The sequence below is a fragment of the Pyxicephalus adspersus genome, chromosome 2, assembly GCF_032062135.1.
Source record: "Pyxicephalus adspersus chromosome 2, UCB_Pads_2.0, whole genome shotgun sequence".
In the NCBI taxonomy this organism is placed as follows: domain Eukaryota; kingdom Metazoa; phylum Chordata; class Amphibia; order Anura; family Pyxicephalidae; genus Pyxicephalus; species Pyxicephalus adspersus.
This window is the reverse complement of record NC_092859.1, coordinates 35,680,792-35,706,531: the sequence shown is the minus strand read 5'-3', so window position 1 is coordinate 35,706,531 and position 25,740 is coordinate 35,680,792. Positions and strand designations below refer to the sequence as shown.

Here is a 25,740-nt window from a genome sequence, read left to right as displayed (position 1 = left end):
CGGCAATAATCAGGTGTGGTAGAGCTGGGGAATTTGGCGCATGCGCAGTACCAGAGGCTGTGTGACTATGTAAAGAAAGGAGATTTGGTTGTAGTTTATTTGTAAGTTCCCTTTACTTCCGGCACAGACATGGACCTGGACATTGTGCTGGGGAGGGTCCGCCCGGGGAACCTGGAGGAGACAGCATCAACCCTGAAGGTCTACAATGAGCAGGTAACAACTCACTGTGCTGCACTGTAGATACACTGTGTGCCATCCTCCCATCACTGCCTGCACAGTATATACACTGTGTGCCATCCCCCATCACTGCCTGCACAGTGTGCCATCCCCCCATCACTGCCTGCACTGTATATACACTGTGTGCCATCCCCCCATCACTGCCTGCACTGTATATACACTGTGTGCCATCCCCCCCATCACTGCCTGCACTGTATACACACTGTGTGCCGTCCCCCCATCACTGCCTGCACTGTATATACACTGTGTGCCATCCCCCCCATCACTGCCTGCACTGTATACACACTGTGTGCCATCCCCCCCATCACTGCCTGCACAGTGTGCCATCCCCCATCACTGCCTGCACTGTATACACACAGTGTGCCATCCCTCCATCTGCACTGTGCTGTCACTTAGACCCATGTACAGTCACTGGGACTGTCAGTAACTCATATAGTACCCTGCTATCTGTGATCACTGGAAAGCCTGTGTACACACTGCATGACAAGCTGTCATTTTTGTTCCTGGTTCAGACCTTCCCTAGTTGTGACATGCTGAGGGGATTTCATACAAATAAATAAAGGGTTTACTGGTTGGTGAACATTCAACGTATTGTATTAAATGCCCACATGCAAATGTAGGCTAAATTGATATGTGCAGAGAAATGGGACTTTAACGGCATATATAAAACTCCTAAAACATTTTTTTTGGTACATGATAATAAAAAGTAAAGTAGGAGACATTATTTTTTCAGTGCCCCAGAATGGGAACCCCTGTGTCTCTATATTACAATATACAGACATACATTCACTTCTTCCTAAAAGTATCAACATAAATATGTAGTACATAGTTGAAACATTATCGTAAGTCTCCAAAAGATGTCCTGTGGGTTCTGCCCTGTTAGAAGCAACCCTTGCTTCTAACAGGGCAGCGAATGTATGTCTGTATATTGTAATATAGGGACACAGGGGTTCCCATTCTGGGGCACTGCAAAAATGTATGTCTCCTACTTTACTTTTTCATATGATGTACCAATAAAATGTTTGATATAAAAAGAGTTTTATATATGCTGTACATGCTGTGGGGAGGGTGAGCCCTCACTGATCCCTAGTTATTTCTTTTGCCCCAAAGTAAATCACATGCTCTGAAATATGATTGTGTTGTGTGGGGTGTTTGTTTTGGATCCAGATTGTTTTTGTGGAGTTTCTGTGACCTTTCAGCACCCTGTACACAATACACGACCGTACTATGCACTGTACAAGAACTGTGTTACAAAATGTTTGTCTTGTGTTTCTCGCTTCCTTCTAAAATTACTTGGTGAGGAAAGTATATTATTTCATTTGTGTGCAGCGCTGCTTAGTGACCTAAAGTAACACAAAAAGGAAGTTTCACAGTATCTCTCCATCCCCAGTGCCTGCTATCTTCACTCTCTTGTAAAGCTACAAAATCATTATGCCATGCTTCCACTATGGCTGGGGACTTCTCTACAACCTGTGTGTGTGTTGGATTCTGCATCCCATTCATTAGAATAGGCAGCCCAATGCACACTAATCTGCTACACGCTGCACTTATAACAGTGCAGGGCAAGTTGCAAAGTTACAGTTCTGCATTCATTATTTGACTGGGCAGCTCTACTCACAACATGGCACTATGATCATGTGGGAATGTCATGTACATAGCTGAAAAGGTAGGAAATGTGGGTGGCAGAGAAGTAAGAATTATACCTTTTTTTTTTTAGCAAGGACAAAATGTGGAATGAAGTGATGCTTCATCCATCCTGTCTCTTCTTTTTTGACTGACTGGGTGTCCGGTGACCATGTAACTGTTGCTTATATGGGGTGGAGTTGCTTAGTGCCAGCACCTGGCTCCATTTTCACTATAAGTGCAACTTAATCCATTCCACTTGCCTATTCACGTTCCAGCCTAGGCGACCACCATCTTTCTCCACTTCTTCTTGCTACAGACAACTTTTGTCCATCTTGATTGGCCATGCCGAGATGACGTAACTCATTTTATTCCGCAAGGGAAGCCATGAATGCCAGGTTTCCCCTCCAACCAAAGCTAACAATGCGCATGAGCAGCTCAGCTTTGATACCAGAAGCTCCGAGTGATCAGGCATGTAAGACACATTATTGCAGAGGGGACAACGCCTGTCCTTTTCTCCAATAATCACCTCCATGATCATACAAAGTTAAAAGCGGAAATTGGTTTTATCAAAACAGAAAAAAAATGCAAAGTCTCTTCTGCTGAGAAATGCCTAAACGTCTAGCAATATATAATGTACAATATACAATTAGACAACATATGAGAAAAGAAAGATATATTTATGTCTCCAGATAACTTTAAAGGACAAGTAAAATGTGCATTTGGGGTGTATACATTTTACTTTATTTATATACCGGTAATATTTACCCAAAAAACAACCCAAAAAGCCTTTAGAAAAAAAAAGAAAACATCCAATCAAGGCAAAGTGGCAGATTCTCTTGAAGGAACCAACATACTGCACTTCCCTGCTGCCCCTCCTATAGGAGCTAAATCACACCCCTTTGTTGTTCGTTTTGGTGCATACGTGGTTATAAAACTACCTTCTTGACTGATGACGCTACATTTTGTTTAGGTGCGTTTTATGTGCAAGATCTCTTCCTAATAAAATCCATCCAGAAAAATTAGTTCAACTTGGTAGGATTGGGAGGTTTAAAATACTTGAGCACACTCTACTTTTTGATCACTTAGCCTTAGCTAAATATTGCCTTTCATATTTGCTAATTTTACCAAATAGCAAAAATTCCCTAAAATGTTCTGAAAATTTCTCCCAAACTTTTTCTTGCTCTCACCTTCCAGCACAAAGGTCCCAGGCTAAACCCTTGTCCAGAACACTTTCTGCATGGAACTTGTTCTATGTTTGCGTGGGTTTGCTCCCATATACTCCAAACGCATATGCAAATTGGCTTGTACCCAGAAAATGTCCTTAGACTATGTTGGGGACACTAGATTGTGAGCTCCTCGGTTCTGACGTGATGGTGGTAAAGCTCTGTGTTGTATAGGGGCGTACTTTAAATATATAGTTATAATAATACACCCAGTTTCCCTCACCTTCCACTAAAGATTTACTAAAGACTAAAATATTTGGAGGACCAGGAATGCAGTTTTATTTGTTGCTCCAGGCTTGGCTCCTGGCACCTTGGCACGAGTTCTAAAAGTAAGAACTCAAATAAACGCTGACCTCCCTTCACTTTTAGAATGTTAGCAGAGTCATCTGTGCCTTTTAAATCAATTGTCATCGTCTTGTTGAAAAAAACCAAGAGATGGTGTCATTGTATCGGGAAAGCCTAGCACTACCTACATACATCAGCATATATGAGTCTTTCCTTTTCCGCTCTCCCCATTGTAAATCTATTTGCAGTGTGTATGATATTTCTTTGTAGTAGTGTATGTGGTGGTCACATTATCATTTTTGTAATGCCATCATCTCTGGCTGATACTAAAATATATGTATCCATGTGAAGAATGGTGTCTTTATCATCTTGCTGTCACATATGTAAAAAAAATACACCCCGTATACTCCTATTGTTTTCTGGAAAACATGACCTAAATTATGTTTAGTTGCCTATATAAACTTAACCTTCAGGGAAATCATTATAAAGGCACGTCAGGACTGCTTTGCATACAGGAAGTGTTTGATGTGTGCCTGGTGACGTACATTGTGATCTTTGCAAGCCTTGGCCAAGCTGTGAGGCTCAGTGTGAGACATATGGACAGACTTCCGACTCCTCGCAAGTTCTGTTTCTCCATCTATGTATATACAGTGTGTCTGCCTGATAAAGGTTTTATTACAGGGATACCAGCAGCCTAATGATGTAATATTCTAAAGAGAACCTGTCATGCCTAGCGTAAACAGGAATTGAATATCTTCTTTAGGCAAACGGCTAAATACATTGCTCATATACACCTTCTGGTTGCTGCTGGTCATGGATTTGGAAGAGGTGAAATCAATCTATTAAATATAACCCATAAAATCACAGCATGTGAAAATCTCCCTACTGGGGATGCAGACGTCAGTAAACCCCTAACCGGTTTTACTCTTCCTAAATGGTTTGGCTGGAGTTTTACAAATGTGCAAGTCAATGTATTTGTGAGTTGAGAGATCCAAAGCTTGGAGATGCTGAATCATCGTTCAGTATGACAGGTGACACTCGTGGCTCCTGGTGTTCTACCTTCCATGATGTCACATTCTGATCTGCTGGGACTTTGTGTTTGAAGTATATTTTTATGGCTATAAATGAAGCATCTGGGGATAAATTCTGTCCTTCAGGAAAACTTTGCTGCATTTTCTCTTTAGAAATGATCTCCAATAGTTCCAGTATGCTCTCCATCAATTCCCTGTACTCTAACAAGGTCCCATTGGCAAGACTGAGTAATATGAGTTCCAGGGGGCACTTGGAAAGTGGCCGAACAATACCAGTATTCTCCCCAGCCTCTTTTAGCTGGGCGCACTACCCTTTTTAGTTACCACCCAGCTGTTTTACGGTGGTTACTGAAGCGTTGGGTCACAATACAGGGGCCACCACCCGCCTATAGCTTCTTCCCAGCCAGCTTAAAAAAAAAATACATTACCCTTTTCTGTTTATTATCCTGAGTTTATTGTAGCCATATGCCTATGAAAGGGCAGCATTTTCTGTCCAGTGTCTGGATTCCGGAAGCAGAGCTGGATCTGGGACGGACATGACACTGCGTAATGCTACATCTGCTCTGCACCAGCCATGCATTGTTCAATTACTGTCTTTGATAACAGCCTTCATGACAGGTCCCCTTTAAGAAACTGTGATTTAGAATTATGCTTGATCATTTTTTTTTTGACAAATATATTTCCAGCATGTATTTTGGGGTATGGTTATGTAAATGTATTATTTTTTTTTTTTTTTTTACGATCGCTGTCACCATGAAAGATTCAATCATTTTATTAGTCCTGGTTAACACTATCACCAAAACAAAAAATGAGGGGAAATCCAACTTTTTTGAGCTTTCATCAGCGCAAAAAATGTTAGACGATCCTCCAGTTGGATATTACAGAGATAGGAAGTGAGAGGAAATCTCACATGACAATGGCTTTTACTTCCCTAATTATCCAAAAAATACATTTTTTTTACTTGGCATTGGCCTTTATGTAAGTTTCTTTTGCACATATTGGACAAAAAATACCAAAATTCTGCATTTGATATGGGAAAATGTATTCAATTCTTGGGTGGGTTGGCAGAAATCGAGAACATGTCCGATAGGCTTACAGATTCCCCACATACTACAGATGAGTAGCCCTGGGAAGGCAAAGTGACAGCTTGGATCCTTATATCTATGGTACTGATGACAAAGAAACAGGATGCTTAAGTTTCTCTTTTTATAGATCCTTATGCACGTGATCTTTTGGTAGATTTACTAATTAGGGTTATTTTTTTTTTCTTCCTTTTTCTGACAGAACCGCTCTTTGTTTCAGTTTGATCCAAAAGATGAAGACAAAAGAAAGGCAAGTATGGCTAATGGTATTGTGTGTGTTTTTCAATGCATTTTCAATGTACTCCAAAATTGTAAGCAGAATGTAGGCCACAAGATATATATATATATATATATATATATATATATATATATATATATAGTGTGTGTGTGTTATATATATATGTCCTAATATAATAATATATAATGGCCTAATGGACAATGTTCTGTCATTTTCTTTTACTATCAGCAGTCTTCTGTCCGCACATGATCAGTTTGTTTGTTGTGCTTCTGCTCCTTCTATACTCTAGTTCTTCTGTATTGTAATGGGCTAATCTCATTTACTTGGTGCTGTAGGAGACTACACATTGCACCTTTGCTTTCTTTTCCCCCAAGGAAAGACCTACATTTAAAGGTTGGGATGGTCTCTCTGTCACCTTCTGTTAATTGGCCTTTTCTAGACAATTATTAGAGCAATATACTTATTCATGCAGGACAACATTGTCAGAGGACTAGTAAGTTAAATACGAATTGCTTACATCATTCAAGGTTACATTTTTTTTTATTGTTGCTAAAAAGGTAATACTTTTTCCCCCTTTTTATACAACTCCACAAATTATTGTATTCTCTTTTAACAATTACTTTAACATCTTTCAAGTTATTACTTATCTTTCTATCATATAGGGTTATTCATTAGGGCTTTAACTGCCATTTTTATAAAAAAACTAGAAAAATAGTTTTGACAAACCTCCAGTAGTAGTGTGAGTGTGTGTGTGTGTGTGTATTGATTACCAGGGTGGGGACAACCACAACATATAACAAGTAATTTCTGTGCCTTCGCTTTAACAAAAAAAAAAAAAGGGCAAACGAAGGAATAGTCATCAATATTGCCTGTGGTCTGCTTGCATCTGCTCTGTCCTCCCATGGCTTGTGCTGCACTTTTGTGGGGGAGGTCATCTTAGTAGCAAAAAAAAAAAGGCTGCAATGCCTTAGATCTCACACTGCAGATATATTACCTGCAATATAATTTGGTGTGATAGATGCAATAGGTGTGATAGATGATAGTGCTGTAGGTATGTGACCAATTGTTGTTGGATGTTCTTGAATCAGTTACAAGTTTGCACGTTGTTATGTTACATTACCCAATAATACTTTCTGGGTCCATGGGTCAGAAATCTTGCTGTTTACTAGTGCAGCATCAAATCACAGGAATAGGCCAATAGTTATGCTCAGCTAGCAGGAAGGGGTGGTGCTAGAATGCCAATATATCAAGTTATTATTTTTTTATTTTCCTATTTTTATATTTTATGTTTTTCTTCTGCAGAAATTGTGCAAAGTTCTGTTTGAAGTTCTGGATAAAGGAACAAGCACTTCCTGCCAGATTGCCTGCTTGGAGGCTCTCCGAATCCTCTCCAGGGATAAAAAGGTTTTAGTGCCAGTGATGACAAGGGAAAACATAAAGACCCTCATAAAATTGGCTAAACTGGATCCTAAACTCAAATCTCCCGGCGATTCTAAAAACTTTCCTGTTATTGTGGAGTCATTAAAGTGCTTGTGTAATATTGTATTCAATAGTCCTGAGGCACAGAAGCTGAGCCTGGAATTAAACATGGCTGCTGGGCTCTGCTGCCTCTTAAAGGTATGCAAAGGTGGGCGTGCTGTCAATGACATTCGCTGCTTCGATCTGAGGCTTCTCTTTCTTTTAACACTGCTGCATACAGACATCAGGTCTCAACTGAAACAGGAACTGCAGGGACTTCAGCTCCTGACAAACACCCTGGAGAGCATTCTGGGTATTCACTGGGTGGGGAAATACCAGGCTGCTTTGGAGGTCAGCAGCCCACCGCTGGCTGTGCAAGAGACAGACTGCACCATAGAAGCTCTAAAGGCTCTCTTTAATGTGACGCTGGACAGCTGGAATGTCCACAGCGAGGTAAGATGTGATCCTGTTTTGTTCCAAAATTTTGTGGTTTAATCTGTCCCCTATGTCATTACAACATACAGTTGTGGAAAGAGCCCGGTGTGATGGTTGCAGAGGATTATATTAGGTGGTAGAAATGAAAGATTAATGGCATAGGCAACAGGACAGGTAAGTTTTACCTGTGTTTTACAGGCACTTTCCTGTCTAATTCCTTTGGAAAGGACAACATTGCTTTAAAGAAAAGAGTAAGGGTATTGGGTTCCCTTTATTCTAATTGTATTTGTTTTATTTATTTTTATTTTTCTCATCTCTTATGTCTATCTTTTTACAATTAACACATGACAAAGGATTCACAGAGCACTATGGGTTTTGTAAAAGCTAAACACAGCATAGTCATATCAAGGAGGAAGAGGGGCAGATTGACGCTGAGCTTGGCTAAACACACAGATGAAATATTTATGTACGATCTTTTACCTTAAACTTGTATTTATTTTTATCCAGTTCTGAGAGTTAAGCTGCATACTAAGGACTGCATGATGCATGAACGAGTGCTGTACATACCGTTCCGCTCTATGGGGAGGCGAGCGGTACCCTGCTGCACGCTTTCCGCCTTTCCTTGCATTAGGATCGTTCGTCGTCCGTGGATCCGCCAGGACGGTCGTTCGATCGAAGGGCGACGGGTGCTGTAAACACGCCAGATTCTCGTCCGATAATGGTCCTGAGCCTATTATCGGGCGAGAACCATTGGATGTGTGTACGTAGCTTTACACAAGACAGAAACTACAGGATTTTGATCTGCTCTAATTGAGTAACTGAAATCTGGTCCCCCCTCGGCCTCTGACTATATAATAAAAGAAAAAGCCATCACCTAACACACTGCTATTAGCATGGTCTTTATGCTGCTTCTTATTTTCTTGGTCTCTGCGGCCTGAGCTTTGCTGTACAAGGGATTTAAAATATATACTTACACTGTCTGCATTTGGGTAAAAAAATGTGATGCTGTTTTAATGAACTCAGAATTGCATTTGTTTTATATCTGCTAGGAGTTCATTTTACACTTCCTGGGGAAGGCGGAGAGTTTCAGATTAATTTTCAGTTTCCTTGTAATTCTGAATGCACATGTACACGGTGAAAAGAAGATTCTTAATGACGCAAAGCACCCTGCAGGAAACAGTGGAAGTGGATGTGCTGCTTTCATGTTCATTGTGTATTGTTATATAATGTTAGTGTAATTTATAAACTGATTACACTGAAGGATATGAAGCATGCTAGAAAAGAGAGAATTCAGAGCCCTTTCTACCTCAAAAGATAGACACCATTAATAAACAACCGAGGGGATAAAAAGGAAGGGTGGGGGGATTGTATTATACACAACACACAATGTTTACTATGAAACAAGTCTGAGGTCACTTATAATGGTCAAGATATTTTAAAAGCTGAACTAAATGCATGGGGGTTCCTCAGGGCTCTTTCCATAATGTGAAATCATGCACAAAATATTTGTATTACAATGGCAGACTTATTTTTTTCTTTAATTTTTTCAAGAAAAAAAGACAGTGTTTATAAACAAGAATTTAATTATTGGAAAAAGAGACAAATAGTATAATATACATGTCATATCTAAGAACCACAAACTTTTTGTGGTAGCTGGTCGGTTGGTAAAGGTTACAGAACACATTCACAGTGATAAAAGTTACCTTTCTGACCTAGTAAAAAAAATACTCTCCTATCCGCGCTCTTCGCTTCTCCAATGACCTACTAATGACTTCCTCATTAATAACTTTGTCACACGCACGGCTCCAAGACTTTTCTACAGCTGCCCCAACTCTCTGTAATGGTCTTCCTCATCCTATTCGGCTTGCTTCTACTTTCTGCTCATCTTCTGTCCTCCTATTGTGTGTTACTTCCCCCACCTGCTTGATTGTAAGCTCTTCGGGGCAGGGTCCTCTCCTCCTGTATCTCTGTCTGTATCTGTCTGTCATTTATATTTTTTTTTTTAATGTACAGCCCTGTGTAATATGTTGGCATATAATTTCTGTTTAATAATAATAATAATAATAATAATATTAATAATAATATAGATGATCTAGAGAAATAAGGAAGAGCATACTACAGAGTTAGCAATGGAGTTCATATCCAATTCCATTTCCAGGGGCTTTAACAAGTAAACCTATACACAGACAGGTTAGAATTAATAAGTGTAATCCTTTTACTTGTTAAGAAGATAATTTTTTTTAACACATGAAATTTAAACCCCCTAACCCCCCTTGTTACTGAGGAGACAACATACAGGATTGGATATTTAATAAAAAGTTAAGTAAGTTTAAATAATTGTGAATAACAACATCATATAGAGGAAGTTGCCTCCTGTATTTTGGCTCTGTAAGGGGAAGGGGGTTGCTTTTACCATTTTGTATAAGACATGTGCAGTGTAGTAAACTCTGTGCTCAATTTTCCCAGATAAGTTTGTCTTTAGGGGTTAGATTAAATATTCACAGGCCTTTTAGTCTTAACTGCAAAGTGTAATAGTAATTATAAGTTTGAAGTTATCGGGGGGTGAAAGAGTAGTTTTGCCTGTGGTCTCACATTCATCAGGCCCAAATAAACAAAGACCAGGGCTTTGCTACACACGGATAATTATTGCTGGAAACAATCTCTAATGATCGTTTCCAGTAACAGATGAATGAACAAGTTCTGTTCTGTTGCGCAGCAGTTGTTTCCAAACGATTGTTCTTTGATACATTAGGGCAGATCAATGAACAAGGTCTGGGGTCGGCAGATTTTCACAATAATCACGAATTGTCAGTGCATCCCATTTGGGATTTTAGAGAATTTTGACAAATGAGCGATATGCCAAATAGGTATATTGGAGAAGTGGTACTGAAATTTTGGAAGTTTCCAGGTCATTTTTACTCGCATGTCAAGGATTTTGCCTCCTTGCTGGATGGGGCCTTTTGTAGTAGACTTCAAATTTCATGATAAATTCTCCTACAGGTATATCTGCATTGCTTAGTTGGGGACACAGCCACCAATAAACATATATTAGTTGTCAAGCCGATATAGGAGACTTGTCTGTGCTTCCCCCTTTATCATTGCTCTCATTTGGTATCGGACCTCTTTTCCTTGAGACATGTGTGTTTTTTTTGTTTTTTTTTAATCAGGAGAGGCAATGGGGCTTTGAGAATACCCTACATATTCATTTTAGTCCCCCACACACCTGTTTACGTCTCAAAAATCAATAATGTATATTTACATTCATTTAAAATATACTTCAGGCGTTTTGCACATTACTTCCTCGTGTAATTTTGTTTGCACAATAATCTGTGATATCTGGTGTAGGCAAAAAGCTTTAACCCTTTCATGACCAGAGGTCGAAATATGTTTACCTTGTTTTATTATATAGTTTTAACAAATGGCCTGCTGATTTGGTTTCTTATTATTATAGGCTGGCCGATTGGTTTTTGTTTGTCAGGTTAGCTGATATTCATGATAGTACAGTTGAAGAACTAGGAGCATGCATAGATGTTTGCCTGTAGTTCTACAATTGCTCAGCACTTGTCACCAAGCCAAGGATCATTTATTTATAAATTACAGAGCGGAAATACCCTGAAAATAATTTACTACTATATTCTAAACAGGGAGGCTTGGGGTTTGTGGTTGAATACAGAACTTCCTCTAGTGGCTAGCCTCTGCAAGTCTTTATATTTAAAGCAAAATAAACTAAAAACAAAAAAATTTCACTTACCTTTAATCCCGTAGATCCCTCGATGGTGCTGGACCTTCTTATGATCTGGTCCCGCCTCATCCTGGGATTCCACTTGGTCGATGTGCGGGGTGCCACCATCTTCTAGCCGCTGCAAAAGGGGGGGTGGAGACAGCTGATCTCGCTGCACATGCGTGAATTCGCCATTTCGTTCCCCTTGGTGGAAAAAAGGAGCAGCCAGAGCCTCCCGGAATGCATGACGTAGGTATCCCAGTAGACTCTGCGCTTCCATTAAGCCTTGATCGCCGTTGCACTTAAAGTCGAAATGTTGTTTAAATATTTTATTTTAATTAGAAGGGTTGTCTATCCTTCTATGTAAATTAAAAGTGTTGAGTTTGGGTAGGCTTTAACCATTTTAGTCCTAGCTGTGTTTTATAGGGGCATTGGGAGTTAGCAGCTCCTGCATGTCCCAGATGGCATCAGAACTAGAACCTCCAACTATTAATCCTGCTAAAAATTAGGAGCATTCTGCAGTGGAGAATACAAACCTGGGGCCCCAACATTTCCAGGGTTTATTGTGTTGTTTTTAGCTGGAGTTATGGTTTAATGTATAATGGTCTCTTGGTGTGCTGGATGTTTCCTTATCACTCCTGACAAGGCGAACATTTACTTGTCTATGGTTTATAATTGAAGATACTGGTTACTGTTGGGTCTTTCTTCATGCTCATTGCAATATCCATTCATTTCTTTTAAAAGTCCAAAAACTGATATTTCAGTCTTTGACATTCAACAGCTTCTTATATCTCATAGGTACTCCCTTTCTGTTTCTTACTGGTCTCCTCTTCTAAATGTTAAAACAGACCTTTCGTGAAAATACAATGTTCACCTTAAAAATAAAGTTTTCTAATAAATGTAAAAAATACCTTCCTGGTGTCTCCCTACTTCCTGAAGACCTGGTGATGTTTTGCTGCCTCCTGGGAAATGTGGGTGCTTTAAGGAGAGCATTCCTTAATTTGAGGACCCAGGTTTTACAGGAAGCAGTGCTGAAGTACAGTCATTTTAAACAGTGATTTAATAGAGTACATGTGAAGTCAGGTCAAGGTAAGCATTGTTTTTATTCACAAAGATTTATTTTTGCCAGTGGTCCATATGGATTTACAGTGAGGAAGTGGGCTTTGTCAGAAAAACAGACCCTTGTTATCCACAAATAAAAAGCTATATATTCTAGAATTTGCCAATCTGTAATCTACTGTAAATGTTTTTTATGTGGTGAAAAGCATACGTGCAGAGGAACAAACCATAGAAACCTAGGAGTTGGAAAATTGTGTGTATTTGTGTGTTTTTTCAATTGCAACAAACAAATGCTATTTACTGACTCTTCATATCATTGGTGATCTTTACAATTCTTACAATTTATTTTGCAGAGTGATGCTCACCAGTTTCGTCACCTGGCCGCCATATTACGGTATATTTTAATGTCCCAGGGTCCTTCCGAAGAGAAGACAGAAGAGCTGCACAGGTTAGTTAATACTGGTAGTTTCGCTGTTGTTTATTTTATTATGAAAACTTATTGTCCCCTTAAAGATGGCTTTTGTGGCCTAAAAAAAAAATAAAAAATAAAATGATAATAAGGCTAAGGCTTCAGTGGCTTTACCTTATAAATGCCTATACAGATTTTGTAATCATTAATAAAGACATTTTTAATCAAGATCTGTAGCATAGAAGAGGTAAATTGGGGAAAATGCCCCTTCATGTCAGTGGGGGAGTTTGGAGTGCTGATAGACGTTTTTAAGGGTTTTTTTGGGGGTGTTTGAGAGGCGTTAATGAGCATTTTAACCCATTCCAAATGCTGCAGGATATATTTACTTTACAGCCTATTAGGAAAACACTCTGGTGTGGACTGGTCTATGAATGGAAATTTCAAACATGAACGTTCAGTCTGACTGGGGACACAGTCCGAGTCCGACAACGGCATGCTTCTGCCAAGGTCTAAAATATATGCTGCCTATATATTCTGGTATTTTTTGCCATCAATAAGGCTATTTGGTACCATAGAAGCAATATTGTACTCTAGGCACAAATCTTAGACATCCATAAACTCTACACGTTTCACGATTGCACTGCTTCTTCAGGAACAGCTGTGTGTGTGTAAAATATATACTCAAACTTACCAATAGATGACAAATGAGTTTAATGTACAGCGCTGCGTAATATGTTGGCGCTATATAAATCCTGTTAATAATAATATTAATAATAAAATGAGTTATAATAAACAGGTTTCCTGGGGCTGCAGCTGGTTGCTGGACTGATATGGGGGTTAATATAAAAACTATACAAGCTGGTCAAATGGACAGTGGTAATAGAAATGCCTAATTTTCAGTAAGTCTGGGTCGACTCATGTGTGGTATAAGAGATGGCTCAAAAAATACAATATGTAAATATACAGAACCCAAACAGCACTTGCCGTGCTAGCAAAGAGAATATTTAATTCTTGCACAGTTCTTTACTCCTCAGGCAGCTATCGAAACCTCCATGAATGTGGTGATTTTTGAGAAAGTTAAAACCTCTGTGGTAATTTAAAAAATCTTGCTTTTACATTTAATTGCATAGGATGATAAACTAACATTGACAGTATTATAAAAATACTACATTAACCTAAAGTAATGAAAAGTACAGTACTTCATTTTTCCTTACAGCTTGACCTGTTTTGACGTCTTTGCTAACCTCATGTGCATTGTTTTTAAATATTTCAGCAGATTCCTCATATGCAAATCTTCAGCTAGTTCCTTATCTTTTTTTTTTTTTTTTTGTTCATTCAGTTTCCCTTATCTTTTTTGCTATATGTCCTAAAAATCAAACAAAGTGTATGTAAACCCAAACACAAAGCAGTGTAAAATGCTTTGCAAGACTTTCTATACTAATGTAAGGCCTTCCTAAATTGGGTGACCACCGGCTTCCAATGCTGGTTCTGGCGGTCACCCTCCTCAGTCAGGAAGGAAGCTATGTATCCAATTCTCTGCCCTCCGTGCCTCCTGCTGGTTTAGACAGCTGCTCTGAACATTTAGCATTTGAGAGTTGTTATTGTAGAGTTTAAATTGAATCCTTGCTTTACCCATACATGGCAAAATTTACCTATCACCCTCACTTATAATCAAAATATAAATACCTTTTTCAAAGTTAGTAAAATGAGCAAATATGGAGATTTATAGACTAAACACTAAAGGCATATTTGTATTTTACAACTATGCCACCTCCCAGTTTACAAAGAACAGCCACACAGGGAATGTATTGTTTTCATTTTAAAATGCCTCAAAATTTCATCATTTGAGATCAGTAAGACATAACGATTGTGTAAACCATTAGAATGCTTTAGGCAGTATGACAAACACCATGTACATATATAATAACCAATTATATTAAAAATATGGTTTATAAATCATTAACACATAATAAGGTCATTTTCTATCATGCTGATCTCTTAAAAAAATGTTCAAAAAGACTTGTATACCTTATTAATAGTTTATGATGGGATGTGAATACCAGGTGTATCTCACAGAATGGTGTTAGCTTGCAATGATGTAATGAAGTTCTCCATTTACCAACACATAGCAAAGACTGTTAATTTTTAATGAACTTATGCACTAATAGCTTGTCACAAGACTACCTTTCAATTCAGCATTTGCTAGTCAGGAGAAAACCTTTCCAGGAGCTTCTGCACATTTGCCTAGTAATGTAAAATAAAGATTGACCAAGTAAACCATCATTTAGTAAATATTGGCATACAGAGATTGATCTTGGCAGCTTTGCATTGCACCAGCCTCTTCGTGATCCTTCTTGTTCAGCAGTTGTTATAGTGAGCGGCATCCGTGACCAAAAGTGAAATGTGGACGTGACGTCAACTTGATTTGATATCTTCAATCAATCAAACATGAATAAAGTGTCCCAGGTTTTGGGGGTCATGGGGTGAACTACTTGGTTTAATTCCCTACTATGCAGGGCAAAGCTGTACTTTATTGCAAAGGTTTATAATTCCCTTTCCTTAAATAAAGCAGGATACCTTGTTCTTCCTGGGTGAAAGCTTATGAATTTCATTTCATTAGTTTTTGGCTATTATCCCCTGAGGTATCCAGCACCTAAAATACAACTCTTCTTCTCACTCATTACAATAAATCAGTAGTGGAGAATCAAAGGGAGACCAGTACAACCTTCTCCAGGGTCCAGTTTTAAACGAATCCGGTTTTTTACCCTGTATAGTCAAAACACAAGTTCACTTTAAATCTTGTTCTATCGTTCAGCAGATTCAGGGGAAAACGTGTACTGAATTATCTGGCGTTAATGGAAGCAAGTGAATGATTCTACTCATCAGCATTTAATCAGAACTTGTTGTGTGTTTTTTAATCAACTTTAATGCTGATCAGATGTAGGAAAAATGTTGAAAATATCTCTTATCTGTTCTTTGGCAAATGTGCAGCTATGGGGAGCATCTTGCAGTAACACTTCTCATTCCCACACAGAGCTATTGCTGAGTGTTTTTCCCATTGTAATTTTAATGTAAAACTCAGCGTGGTGGGAGGAGTGGGGGCTACTGAGGGGGTGGCTGCCATTTCTAAGTGATTGATGATCTCTGGGGGAGAGGAGAGAAAAGTATTGGTACATACATCTAAGAAGAAGAATGCAGCATGTATTGTGGAGGCCCTGAATCACAGGCCCTAGCTCTGGTGTAAGGGAATTTCATACACATGTACACCACAAATAAAACTGACACACCAACGTCACTTAGTGGCCTTGCCGGGAACCTAATTGTTTAGGGGCACTGATGCAGAAAATGTAATTTAGCAGTGAAGACATTTTGCCTCGGTCTTGTTAGCAGAAGCACCAAATATAGGCCCATTAAGTAAGGGAGTGAAAACCATAGTAGTAAAAATGGCTGTATGCACAGTGACCATGTTTCAGCTTAATTTTCTGAACTTTAGATAAGAATTATTTGCTGTTTTGCTGCTAAGAGTTAACTTGCTTAATTTCTCTGTGCTGCTTTGTTGAAGCTTTCTGTAATCTGAGTTGGAAACTGCATTGTTCTTTGCTTTGTTTAATAAAACATTGAAAACAAAAACTGCATGGAGTATACACTGTATGAGCAAAGTTTGTCAAAACCTGACCGTCACACCTGTATGAGTTGTTCAACATGCATTCATTCCTTTACATAACCAGAACCATTAATATGGAGCCCCCATCCTCCCCTAAGGAAGGAACGACTCTGTACTTGGGTCATGCTTGAGCACGGAACTCTTCCATGTGACAGCACTAGGTGTCTCTTGATAGGCCTAACATTGACTAATAGAGAAAGTTGTCCATTGCCTCATGTGTGGACTAAAAGGTCATTTTAAAGCTTCATTGGATATTCTTTCACCTGTCATGGAGCACAAACAGAAAGAGTCATAGTGGCATAGTCGACACACTCCATTATATAAATGATTGATAAGTAAGGCACACCTTTGTAATCATAATGATGTTTGTGGCTATCAATCTGTAGCACTACCTTAAGGTGCGTACACACTTCCAATTTTTATCGTTCCAATCGAACGACGAACAATCGATTGGGCAAAAAATCGTTCGTAAAAAAGTAACCAACTACGCCGACGAACGAGGAAAATTGTTGGAAACGAACGACCGGACCGGCGGATCGGATTGGGCGACGATCGTTGAACATCGTTCGTGTGTACGGTCGTTCGTTGATCGTCCATGTTCAGAGCATGCGTGATCAACGAACGTCCGTTCACTTTCCTGTCGTGCACATAGTTCCTCTATCGCTTAAACGATCGTATCTATTGTGTGTACAATATCTACGAACGATCGTGTCGTTACCTCTATGTGCAGGATCGGTGCTATACGATCGTTCATATATATCGTGCAGGAACGTTCGTCGTTCGTTTTCCGACGATAATAATTGGAAGTGTGTACGTAGCTTTACTGTAAAGAGAACCACTTTCTTCAGCCTTTTTATTTGATAACAGAGATTAAACTTAACAATGAATTCCTGATTTATGACCCAAAATCTAAATAATGTTTTTTTTTTTTTTTGTTTTTTTTTTTGCAGCAATACGGTCAATTTGTTGAGCAATGTTCCGGTGTCCTGCCTTGATGTTCTCATCACCCCATCAGGACAAGAAATGTCTGCAAACAACAATGAACCAGACATGAAGGCAATTCAACAAATTCTAAACTTTATGGAGAAGAGAATAGATAAGGTAATCAAGTTGTTACAGCAATTTAGGTTGGGCTTCACCCCATCCTGTGCCTTTTGAATGCAGAGCTCCAAGCAAACTTTCTAATATAAATTTAATTACATGCCCTTTAATGGTAGACCCAATGTATGTAAGGACTGTTTAAAAAGGTTTGTTGCTCTTTGCAGTGTTTTTATAATGACACACAAAGCATCCAGCTATGTGTTCAATATTAGAATTGTATTTTTATGTATGTCATAACCAACTCCCAAGAGAATATTCATCAAGTAATCAAATCATCAAACAAATCAAAATCGTTTTCAGTGGTGTATTCCCCTGTAATGTTGTAGCAGAGTTTGTGACGTTAGCACTTTAATTGATAAACTGGCTTGTCTGTTTAGAGCCTGAAATCCTGCATGTCATTGCATTGCTAGATGGATAGTTTAAGTTGATTTAATTCTTATTTCCTGTTTATTTGATGTCTGCTTAACATTACTGAGTGCCTTTTCTTCCTGTCTCTATCTCATTTTAGGGCTGCAGCTACAGAGAAGGTCTCACGCCAGTCCTTAGCTTACTTACAGAATGTTCCAGGGTGCACAGAAGTATCCGGAAATACATCAAAGCAGAGGTAACGACTATAGCTTCATATACATGTGGGGTGAGAAATGGAATGTAGATTTTTTTTTATTTTTTTTTTGGGTTGTGAAATCCTGGGTGGAATTTTCTTAGTTTTTATTTTTTCAAGTACCAAATGCATGGTTGTGCACTTTAGAGCTTTTCTACATGGGATACTTGATCTACTCACTCTAGACCTCTCATTCTTCTTGCATTTACAAGTCCCTGTCTTTACTTTTTGAAGCTAAAACCACACCCCTCACCCTTCCTTAGGGTTTAGCTAAGATTAATGCAGGTCTTTTAAACTGGTTTAGCCGTTTGCCAAATGCCCTGTGTAAACTCCCCCCTAAAGTGAACCTATGGCTTGCATGTAAACAAGTCATAGTGCCCAATAACTTTTTGCCTTTGGCATTTTTTTTAGGTTCTTCCTCCACTAAGGGATGTAACCAACCGGCCAGAAGTTGGGACAACTGTACGGAACAAACTGGTGCGATTGATGACCCATGTGGATTTGGGGGTCAAGCAGATTGCAGCTGAATTTCTGTTTGTTCTTTGTAAAGAAAGAGGTAATTGATACAGTCTTTTAATTTACAAATGAATGTACACCTAGGAGCACAATACATCCTAATAGAAATGGAGCTTTTTCTTTTCCCCCAAAGAACACGTTTAAAAAAATTGCATTGTCTAGGTTGCAAATCTAAATGACACCTATGGATACCCAGGATGTGGCTGTAATTGCTGTCAAAGTGCACCAGTTAAAATGGGCTTACAGGTGTATATTTATGAGCTATGCACTAAGCTATTCCTGTCGTTTTTAAATCTTTCTCATCATTGAAAAAAAAATATTTATATATCCACCTAGTTTTAGTGTTTTATGATAATTTAACATGAACAGGGTGAATACATGTTTAGCTAAGTGCAATACCCTTTTTTATTTTTTTTTAAAATGGGTGCAGCGCCGTCCGCTAATTCTGTGAGCGCAAAGGGAATGGGAATGCAAAGCCTCCTGGGATACCTATGCGCACATCCCGGGAGACTCTTGGGTGCTTCCACTTGCGGCATGCGCCGAAGGAGCCTTTTCAAGAAAAGGGAAAGAAAGTGACAATCTCACACATGCGCAGTGAGATTGTTAAGTTTTTTTCCACCCTACATCACCCTATCTCACGCCTGAGTCGGGTGACGTTCGAAGAAGAGGTGAAGATGGCGGCGCCTGGAGTGCCGGGATGATGCGGGATCCAATGGAAGACGTCTCGGGGCTGATCAACTGTTCTTCGGGATTGAAGGTAAGTGTATTTTTTATTGTTTCGTTTTCCGGTTTACTTCCACTTTAGGTTGCTCACGCACATGCCTGAATCTAATCACTCTCTTTCTGCCTGTACTGTCCAGTTTGGGTGTATGCAATTTTATGTTCAGGTAGATACTCTGAAAGTAAACACACTCAACATTGCTTTAAGAGACTTAAGAGCACTGCAAAGTTATTGTGCAGAGGGTTTTGTTGGACTACTGGAGTAGTTTGAGGTTGGCAGTTTGACTCTCCTAAAGAAGCTGCCTATTTATGCTTGAAACCTAACCAAACTTAAAAACTTTACCTTTTCTTTAACCTAAACAAAACTTAGCTTTCCTTGCTTTTGGCAGTGGACAACCTACTGAAGTACACTGGTTATGGAAATGCAGCCGGGCTTCTTGCTGCCCGAGGTCTTCTTGCTGGTGGGAGAGGTGATCGCTGGTATTCTGATGATGAGGATACCGACACTGAAGAATACCTCGAAGCAAAACCAAAGTAAGCATCCCTGAATTTTGTATTGCATCTGACTGAGGCTGTTTTTTTTTTATATTTTGGTGAATTTATCAACTGTTTTAAAAGTTTACCAGGCAACCTGCGTTGTAGCGCTGTCATGAGAAACGGGCTTTTACACTTTAAATATATCTGTGTATGCAAGTGAAATATGCATCTTGTACAGCTACTCATAGACTCTAGAAGTGCTAACCTATTAGGCTCCCTTTACACCTCACCATTCCATTTCATGAACTTTATAGCCAATCTTTAAATGTCTTTTCACAATAATTAATTTTGAAATTCTTTGTTTTTTGGGGGGGTATTCTGTAGACAAAAGCACTTTGATCCCACTTTTTCATAAACATCAATACACATTGCACACAGTTTGCATTGGATTTGTAAGAATTTATTTCTAATTGACCTCTTACACATGCACCAAGCAATGCACCTGACCCTCTGTGAAATGCAGATTTACCTGTTTTTGAGTTTTAGTTTAAATCGAAACTCCAACCTAAAGTGTTTTGTGTAGAGCAGGAGAGTATTAGACTCATCAGATCCCTGTGATGAAGAGTAAGGATTTAAAACTCAGATTTTTGTCTTTGTCTGAGATACCCATTCCTCTCATATCTTGTCACAGAAAGCCTTGGGAAGAACCTAAAACAAGGTCTACACCTTCCTCACTCAATCAAGGACACGCTTGTGTTGGGCTCAAATCAAATATTTAGTTGTTAGATTTCAGAGATTGTTAATAGTGGACCTCCTGTCTTTCAGAATTAATCTAATCACCGGTCATGTGGAAGAACCAATGCCGAACCCCATGGATGAAATGACTGAGGAGCAGAAAGAGTTTGAAGCTATGAAATTGGTCAACATGTTTGACAAACTGTCCAGGTACTTTATTAATTTAAAATATCATAGTAGTGCTCTCCTATTGGCAGTCTCTTTTATCCTAAAACCAGTGGTGGTCAAAATTCTCAGTGTAGGGGGCTTCAGGTGTGGCTCCTAAAATTATCAAAAAGGTGCACATATAATACTTAGCACATTGTATATTACAGAAACCAATGAAAAAAAGGAAACCTTTTACAGAACATGCTCATATATTTGGCAGTGATTTTCAGGACTGCAGGCATCCTATAAGTAATGTAAAAATACCACAGGCATACTAGAGGAGATGTGCAGACACTGAAGACATTTTAACGGTGACTGGTGGTATGAGCCTATCGATATGCTAGAGGGAGATATTCAGTGCCTGCAGGTATATAACATGAGATGGTCAGAGACCCCAGACATGCTACAGGAGGTGGTCAGAGATTGGTGATCTTCAACTGCGGATGGTCAGAGACTGGGAACATCCTAAAGGAGATGGTCAAGTGACTTTAAATATCACTTGCATTACTACTGAGCCTTTAAATTTTAAATTTCTCTTCGCATCCATTGAATATTTAGCAGGAGAAAAGTATTTTAGAAGCACCGAAAAAAGTACCAAAGCCTAAAAAAAAACCCAATCAACTAGCAGAATCCAGCCTAATGATAATTTTTCTGTTTATTGTATTTTGAAAAGCATACAGAATACAAATAGTATTTATTATTATTAATATTATTACACAGTATTTATATAGTCCCGACATATTACGCAGCACTGTACAAAGTCCATAGTCTTGTCACTAGCTGTCTTTCAAAGGAGCTCACAATTTAATGTCCCTACCTCAGTCATATGTATTTCTTCCAGTCCAGGGTTTTCCAATTTTACGGGGAAGCCATTTTTTTTGTTTGTTTTTTTTTTTACTGTAAAGTAAGCCATAGAAAGATCAACATAGAGTGTAATACAGTTCAATTAAAAGGTCAATGAATATAAAAGAACAAAAAATTTAAAACGGGAATGATACTAGGTCCACCCAGACCGCAGTACAGAATCTCTTGTTACAGCATAAGGGCCAGAGAAAGAGAGGGCGAAAAAATGAGAAACCAAGGGAAGGTGTGTAAGGTAATAAGGTGTGTTTTCATTGGACCAGACTTATCACATAGGCAGGGGAAAAATAAACTACAGATTGCTTTCATCTTCGCATTCACATAACAAGGAAGACAGCAATAGATACCAGTCCTTTGCTTATTCTGCCTTCTGCCCCTTACCCATATGAAGGCACCTTTACAATATCTCAGGAAGCGTGAAGCACAGATTCCTCTGTTCTTAACTAGCTCAATGCAGCTTACAGAAAACCTATATATAAAAAGCGTGCCCAGAATTTGTCTTTATTGTAATTTTAAAAGTCTTCTTCAATCATTTTTAATCTGCTATTTAGTGTGACTGACCCTCAAAGTCATTTATGCAAGCCCTTTTGTTATATGGTAACTGGTTTCTGATGAAGACTACTAGTGGCCAGTTTAGTACACATTACAGAGGCATGATTTACTGCTGTCACCATCAGGACACATGCCCATAAAAAACATTGTGCCGCAATCTCTAGAATGCATGTAGACAGGAAGTGGCTGCACTGAAGCTGTAGAGCTAAGAGCAGTGCTGATCTGCACACATTGTAAAAAAATGTTAAAACGGTACTTTATATTTAAAATATATATATATATATATATATATATATATATATATATACATTATTAAAAAAAATAGGGATGTGGCTGGGCTTATTATAGTAATAACTTATTAGCCATTCTCAGTGTAGGATTTCTATATTACAAAGGGATCCAGTTAAGGTTCTATGCTGCCAGCCAATCTTTTGTTGACATTTGGAATCCTACAGTGGAAGCCTGGGCTCCAATTATCCTGGCCTGTGTTGTGTGATATATTCAGCAAAGCAGAGCATATATAAGAGTGAGCGCCAGCCAGCTCATTAAAAACACATAATTACCAGCTAATTGTTCAGGCAATGCTGCTCCTGCCGCTTTTGCTCCCTTTTGTAGCCGCTGACCAAACAAAATCACGTCACAAAAAGCCGACAGAAAGTATTGTTGGAATTCACACATCAATTAACAGAAAATATTAATAGGCGAAGAACACAGCCTTGTGAAACAAGGGCTTGCGGCTGAATAGTGTTTGTTTCTCCAGCGAATCATTAATGTCATAATGGAAAAAAAACTCCCTTTTGTGCCTGGCTGTGAGGGCGAAGACACATTGAGGTAATACATTAATTTGCAGGTAGTGACTTGATTAAACCCTTTACAGGACCCTGAAGGCTGTATAGGTTAGTGGATATGTCTAAGGAGATCAGTAAGCAGGTGATGGAATGTGCCAAGTCCATCTGCTAATTAAAATGATATTTTTCTTCAGGTTATTAGAAAATTTTAAAAGTATCATATTGCAGCCCTTAGATGTGGTGTCTGCTTTCAAAACTAAGGCTACATACACATGTCTGGTGATTCTCGTCTGATTATCGCTTCAGGGCTAGTACTGGAGGAGAATTGGACATGTGTACAGCGGCTCTCCGACTTGTTCATAGATCCATCTTGGCAGATTGGCGAGCGATGAACGACCTTAATGCAAATGAAAGGGGAGAGGGCACAGCAGGGTGCTGCTCGCTCGTTCTCCCCTCTCCCCTCCATAGAGCTGAACCGCGCTGTATGTATTTGAAAGATCCTTTCCAAGGACAAAAGTCTTAACGTGTATACAGCCTATGTCTAGGGGGATGACTGCACTGATTTCAGCCTTTAGTTGTTACTTTTGCAGCATTTTTCTAGTTAGGTCATTGAGTTCTGACCTTCTGTTGTTTGTTGTACTAATACAACTCTGGTTATGGTCTGTTAGCTCAAGTAGGATCATCCTGACTATGTGGCCCCACAACCGTGTTCTGTTTTACAATTTAGTCTATGGCACTGATATTCTCTTATCTTAGCACTATATAAGTAATTACACCTGCAATCTTGTTTCCTGAACATTAGAGGCTTGCACACCCCCCACAAAATCTTTTCCTGCTTTTCATGTTCTGCAAGGTTGCCAGTCAGCGATATGATGTAAAAGACTTATTAGTTATTTGACTATTCCCATTTGTTTTGCAATTCAGAGATAAAGCTATTGATTTCAGAATATATAATGTTAACTTTGACACTGCAGGTAATTTTAGTTTTATTCTGTGTGCTCCCCTACTCAGGAGCTACTGTTGATTTACCATCTGGACAGATTTAGTCTTCCACTTTTTGCTGGGAGAGACTTCAACAACCAGCTTGACCCCCACAACTAAATCCAGATTTCTATCTAATCCCCTGTTTCTTATGTTGTTCTAAAACTCCTAGGTCACTTACATATTTACTTTGTAATTTGTAATAACTTATATCTAAAAAATCTACTTCAATGAGGATGTGACTTTCTGCAACTTTCTACCAAATACATGCTGGAAATTGTGTATATGCCAAAATAAAAAAGTTAAACAATTATTAAGTTTTTTTGTGCTGATGGTTGCTGTCACAGGATATGTTTGAGATCCAAACCCAATTCTATGGCTGAACACAGCAAGTACACTGAGCGGATTCACATTGTACACAGCTTTACCGATCCAGGACTGACGCTCTTTTAAAGCTTCATAACATTGGAAATTAATTTAATGCACTCATTTATTAGCTTAAAATCAATAATTAGGACCTACCATATGTGGCAGTGACTTGTGGGCTAGATATAATTGGATTGACGATGGAGGGCTGTTGGAAGCTTTAAAAGGATTAAAATGATTGTCAGCTCTGTAATTAAACTGTCGCGGACAAAAAGCTACAGAAAGAAGGTTGACTAATTCCTAGTGAATCGAGCAGGTCTCAAGCACCACTAGAGGATGTGCACGCAGAACCCTCACCTACATTATTTTCTTTTTGCTAATTAAATAAAAACTCGCCTTCATCTGTTTAACTGAATGGAAGCTATTTGCTGAACTGGTGCTAAGTCTCCTGCAATTCAGCTTTTTTTTTTTTTTTTTCAATTGGAATAAAATCACAAACAGACAAAAGCAAACTTTTATTTACAGCAGTGGACTTGCATCCTTGTCCAGGACTCATTAGACGCAGACTCCGGCGCTTTTCCTTTAATTGGCAGACAGCGACTGACAACAAGCCACATCTATTCTTTGTATTATTATTATGGCCCTTTGGGGTCAACTTTATTTGTTAAACATGCAGCTCAGATTAATAAAAAGAGAAAATATTTGTAGGCTGCTCCTGTCTGTGAACGGCTGCTCATATGCCTTTCACTAAACAGAATTTAATTTTTCTTTTTCAGGGAAGATATCATTAAACCGATGGCCGTGAGACCAGATGGGACGATGGCTCCGTTGGATGAAGCTATACACTGTACACAGATGCCCGAGCCAGAGAGCTCTGATTCAGACTAACACAACATCCTGTGGTTTTTTTTTGTTTTTTTTTTTATTTTTGATATCTATTTATACTCTTGATAAATCACAATTTATTTGACTTTGAGATGTAATAATAGGGTATATACTATTTTTCATTTCCACAAACTTACAGTACTGTCCTATTACATCTATAAAATAGTTCTTGTAGGGGTAATGGCAGATGGGTGGTTCTGCAAGTGGTGAATATTAAATGAAAACTCAGTGGTGTGATTCACCCATTTTTGTGATTATTAAAATGAAAACCTTTGACATGATTCATCTTTACAAGCAAATATTGAAGCCTAGCTTATTAGTTCCACGTTGCTATCTGTGTCCCTAATGGGATATTCACCTTTTTTTTTTTTTTTTTTTTTTTTTTTTTTTTTAATAGTATGAACTTTTTGCAGAAAAAAGCATTTATTAGAGTAGATGGTCTTTTTTTGTAATTAATTTGTGTGCCTTCTTGTCCAATTACC

General features: G+C 38.7%; 1 protein-coding gene across 1 annotated transcript; it reads left to right on the top strand.

The window, feature by feature from the left end:
* RIC8B (RIC8 guanine nucleotide exchange factor B) lies at nt 1-25,399 on the top strand. Its single transcript, XM_072400408.1, has 10 exons — nt 1-213; nt 5,687-5,734; nt 7,025-7,633; nt 12,749-12,843; nt 17,419-17,569; nt 18,078-18,173; nt 18,582-18,726; nt 19,796-19,940; nt 20,709-20,828; nt 25,150-25,399. The coding sequence occupies exons 1-10, from the start codon at nt 130-132 to the stop codon at nt 25,259-25,261; spliced, it is 1,605 nt and encodes a 534-aa protein (XP_072256509.1). The 5' UTR covers nt 1-129; the 3' UTR covers nt 25,262-25,399.
* Nucleotides 25,400-25,740: the final 341 nt, after the last annotated feature.

Coding starts and splice junctions, on each gene's coding strand:
- RIC8B (XM_072400408.1), top strand. CDS start 130: ATGGACCTGGACATTGTGCTGGGGAGGGTCCGCCCGGGGAACCTGGAG. Junction 7,634..12,748: donor GCTGGAATGTCCACAGCGAG/GTAAGATGTGAT, acceptor TTTATTTTGCAG/AGTGATGCTCACCAGTTTCG. Junction 18,174..18,581: donor GGAAATACATCAAAGCAGAG/GTAACGACTATA, acceptor CATTTTTTTTAG/GTTCTTCCTCCACTAAGGGA.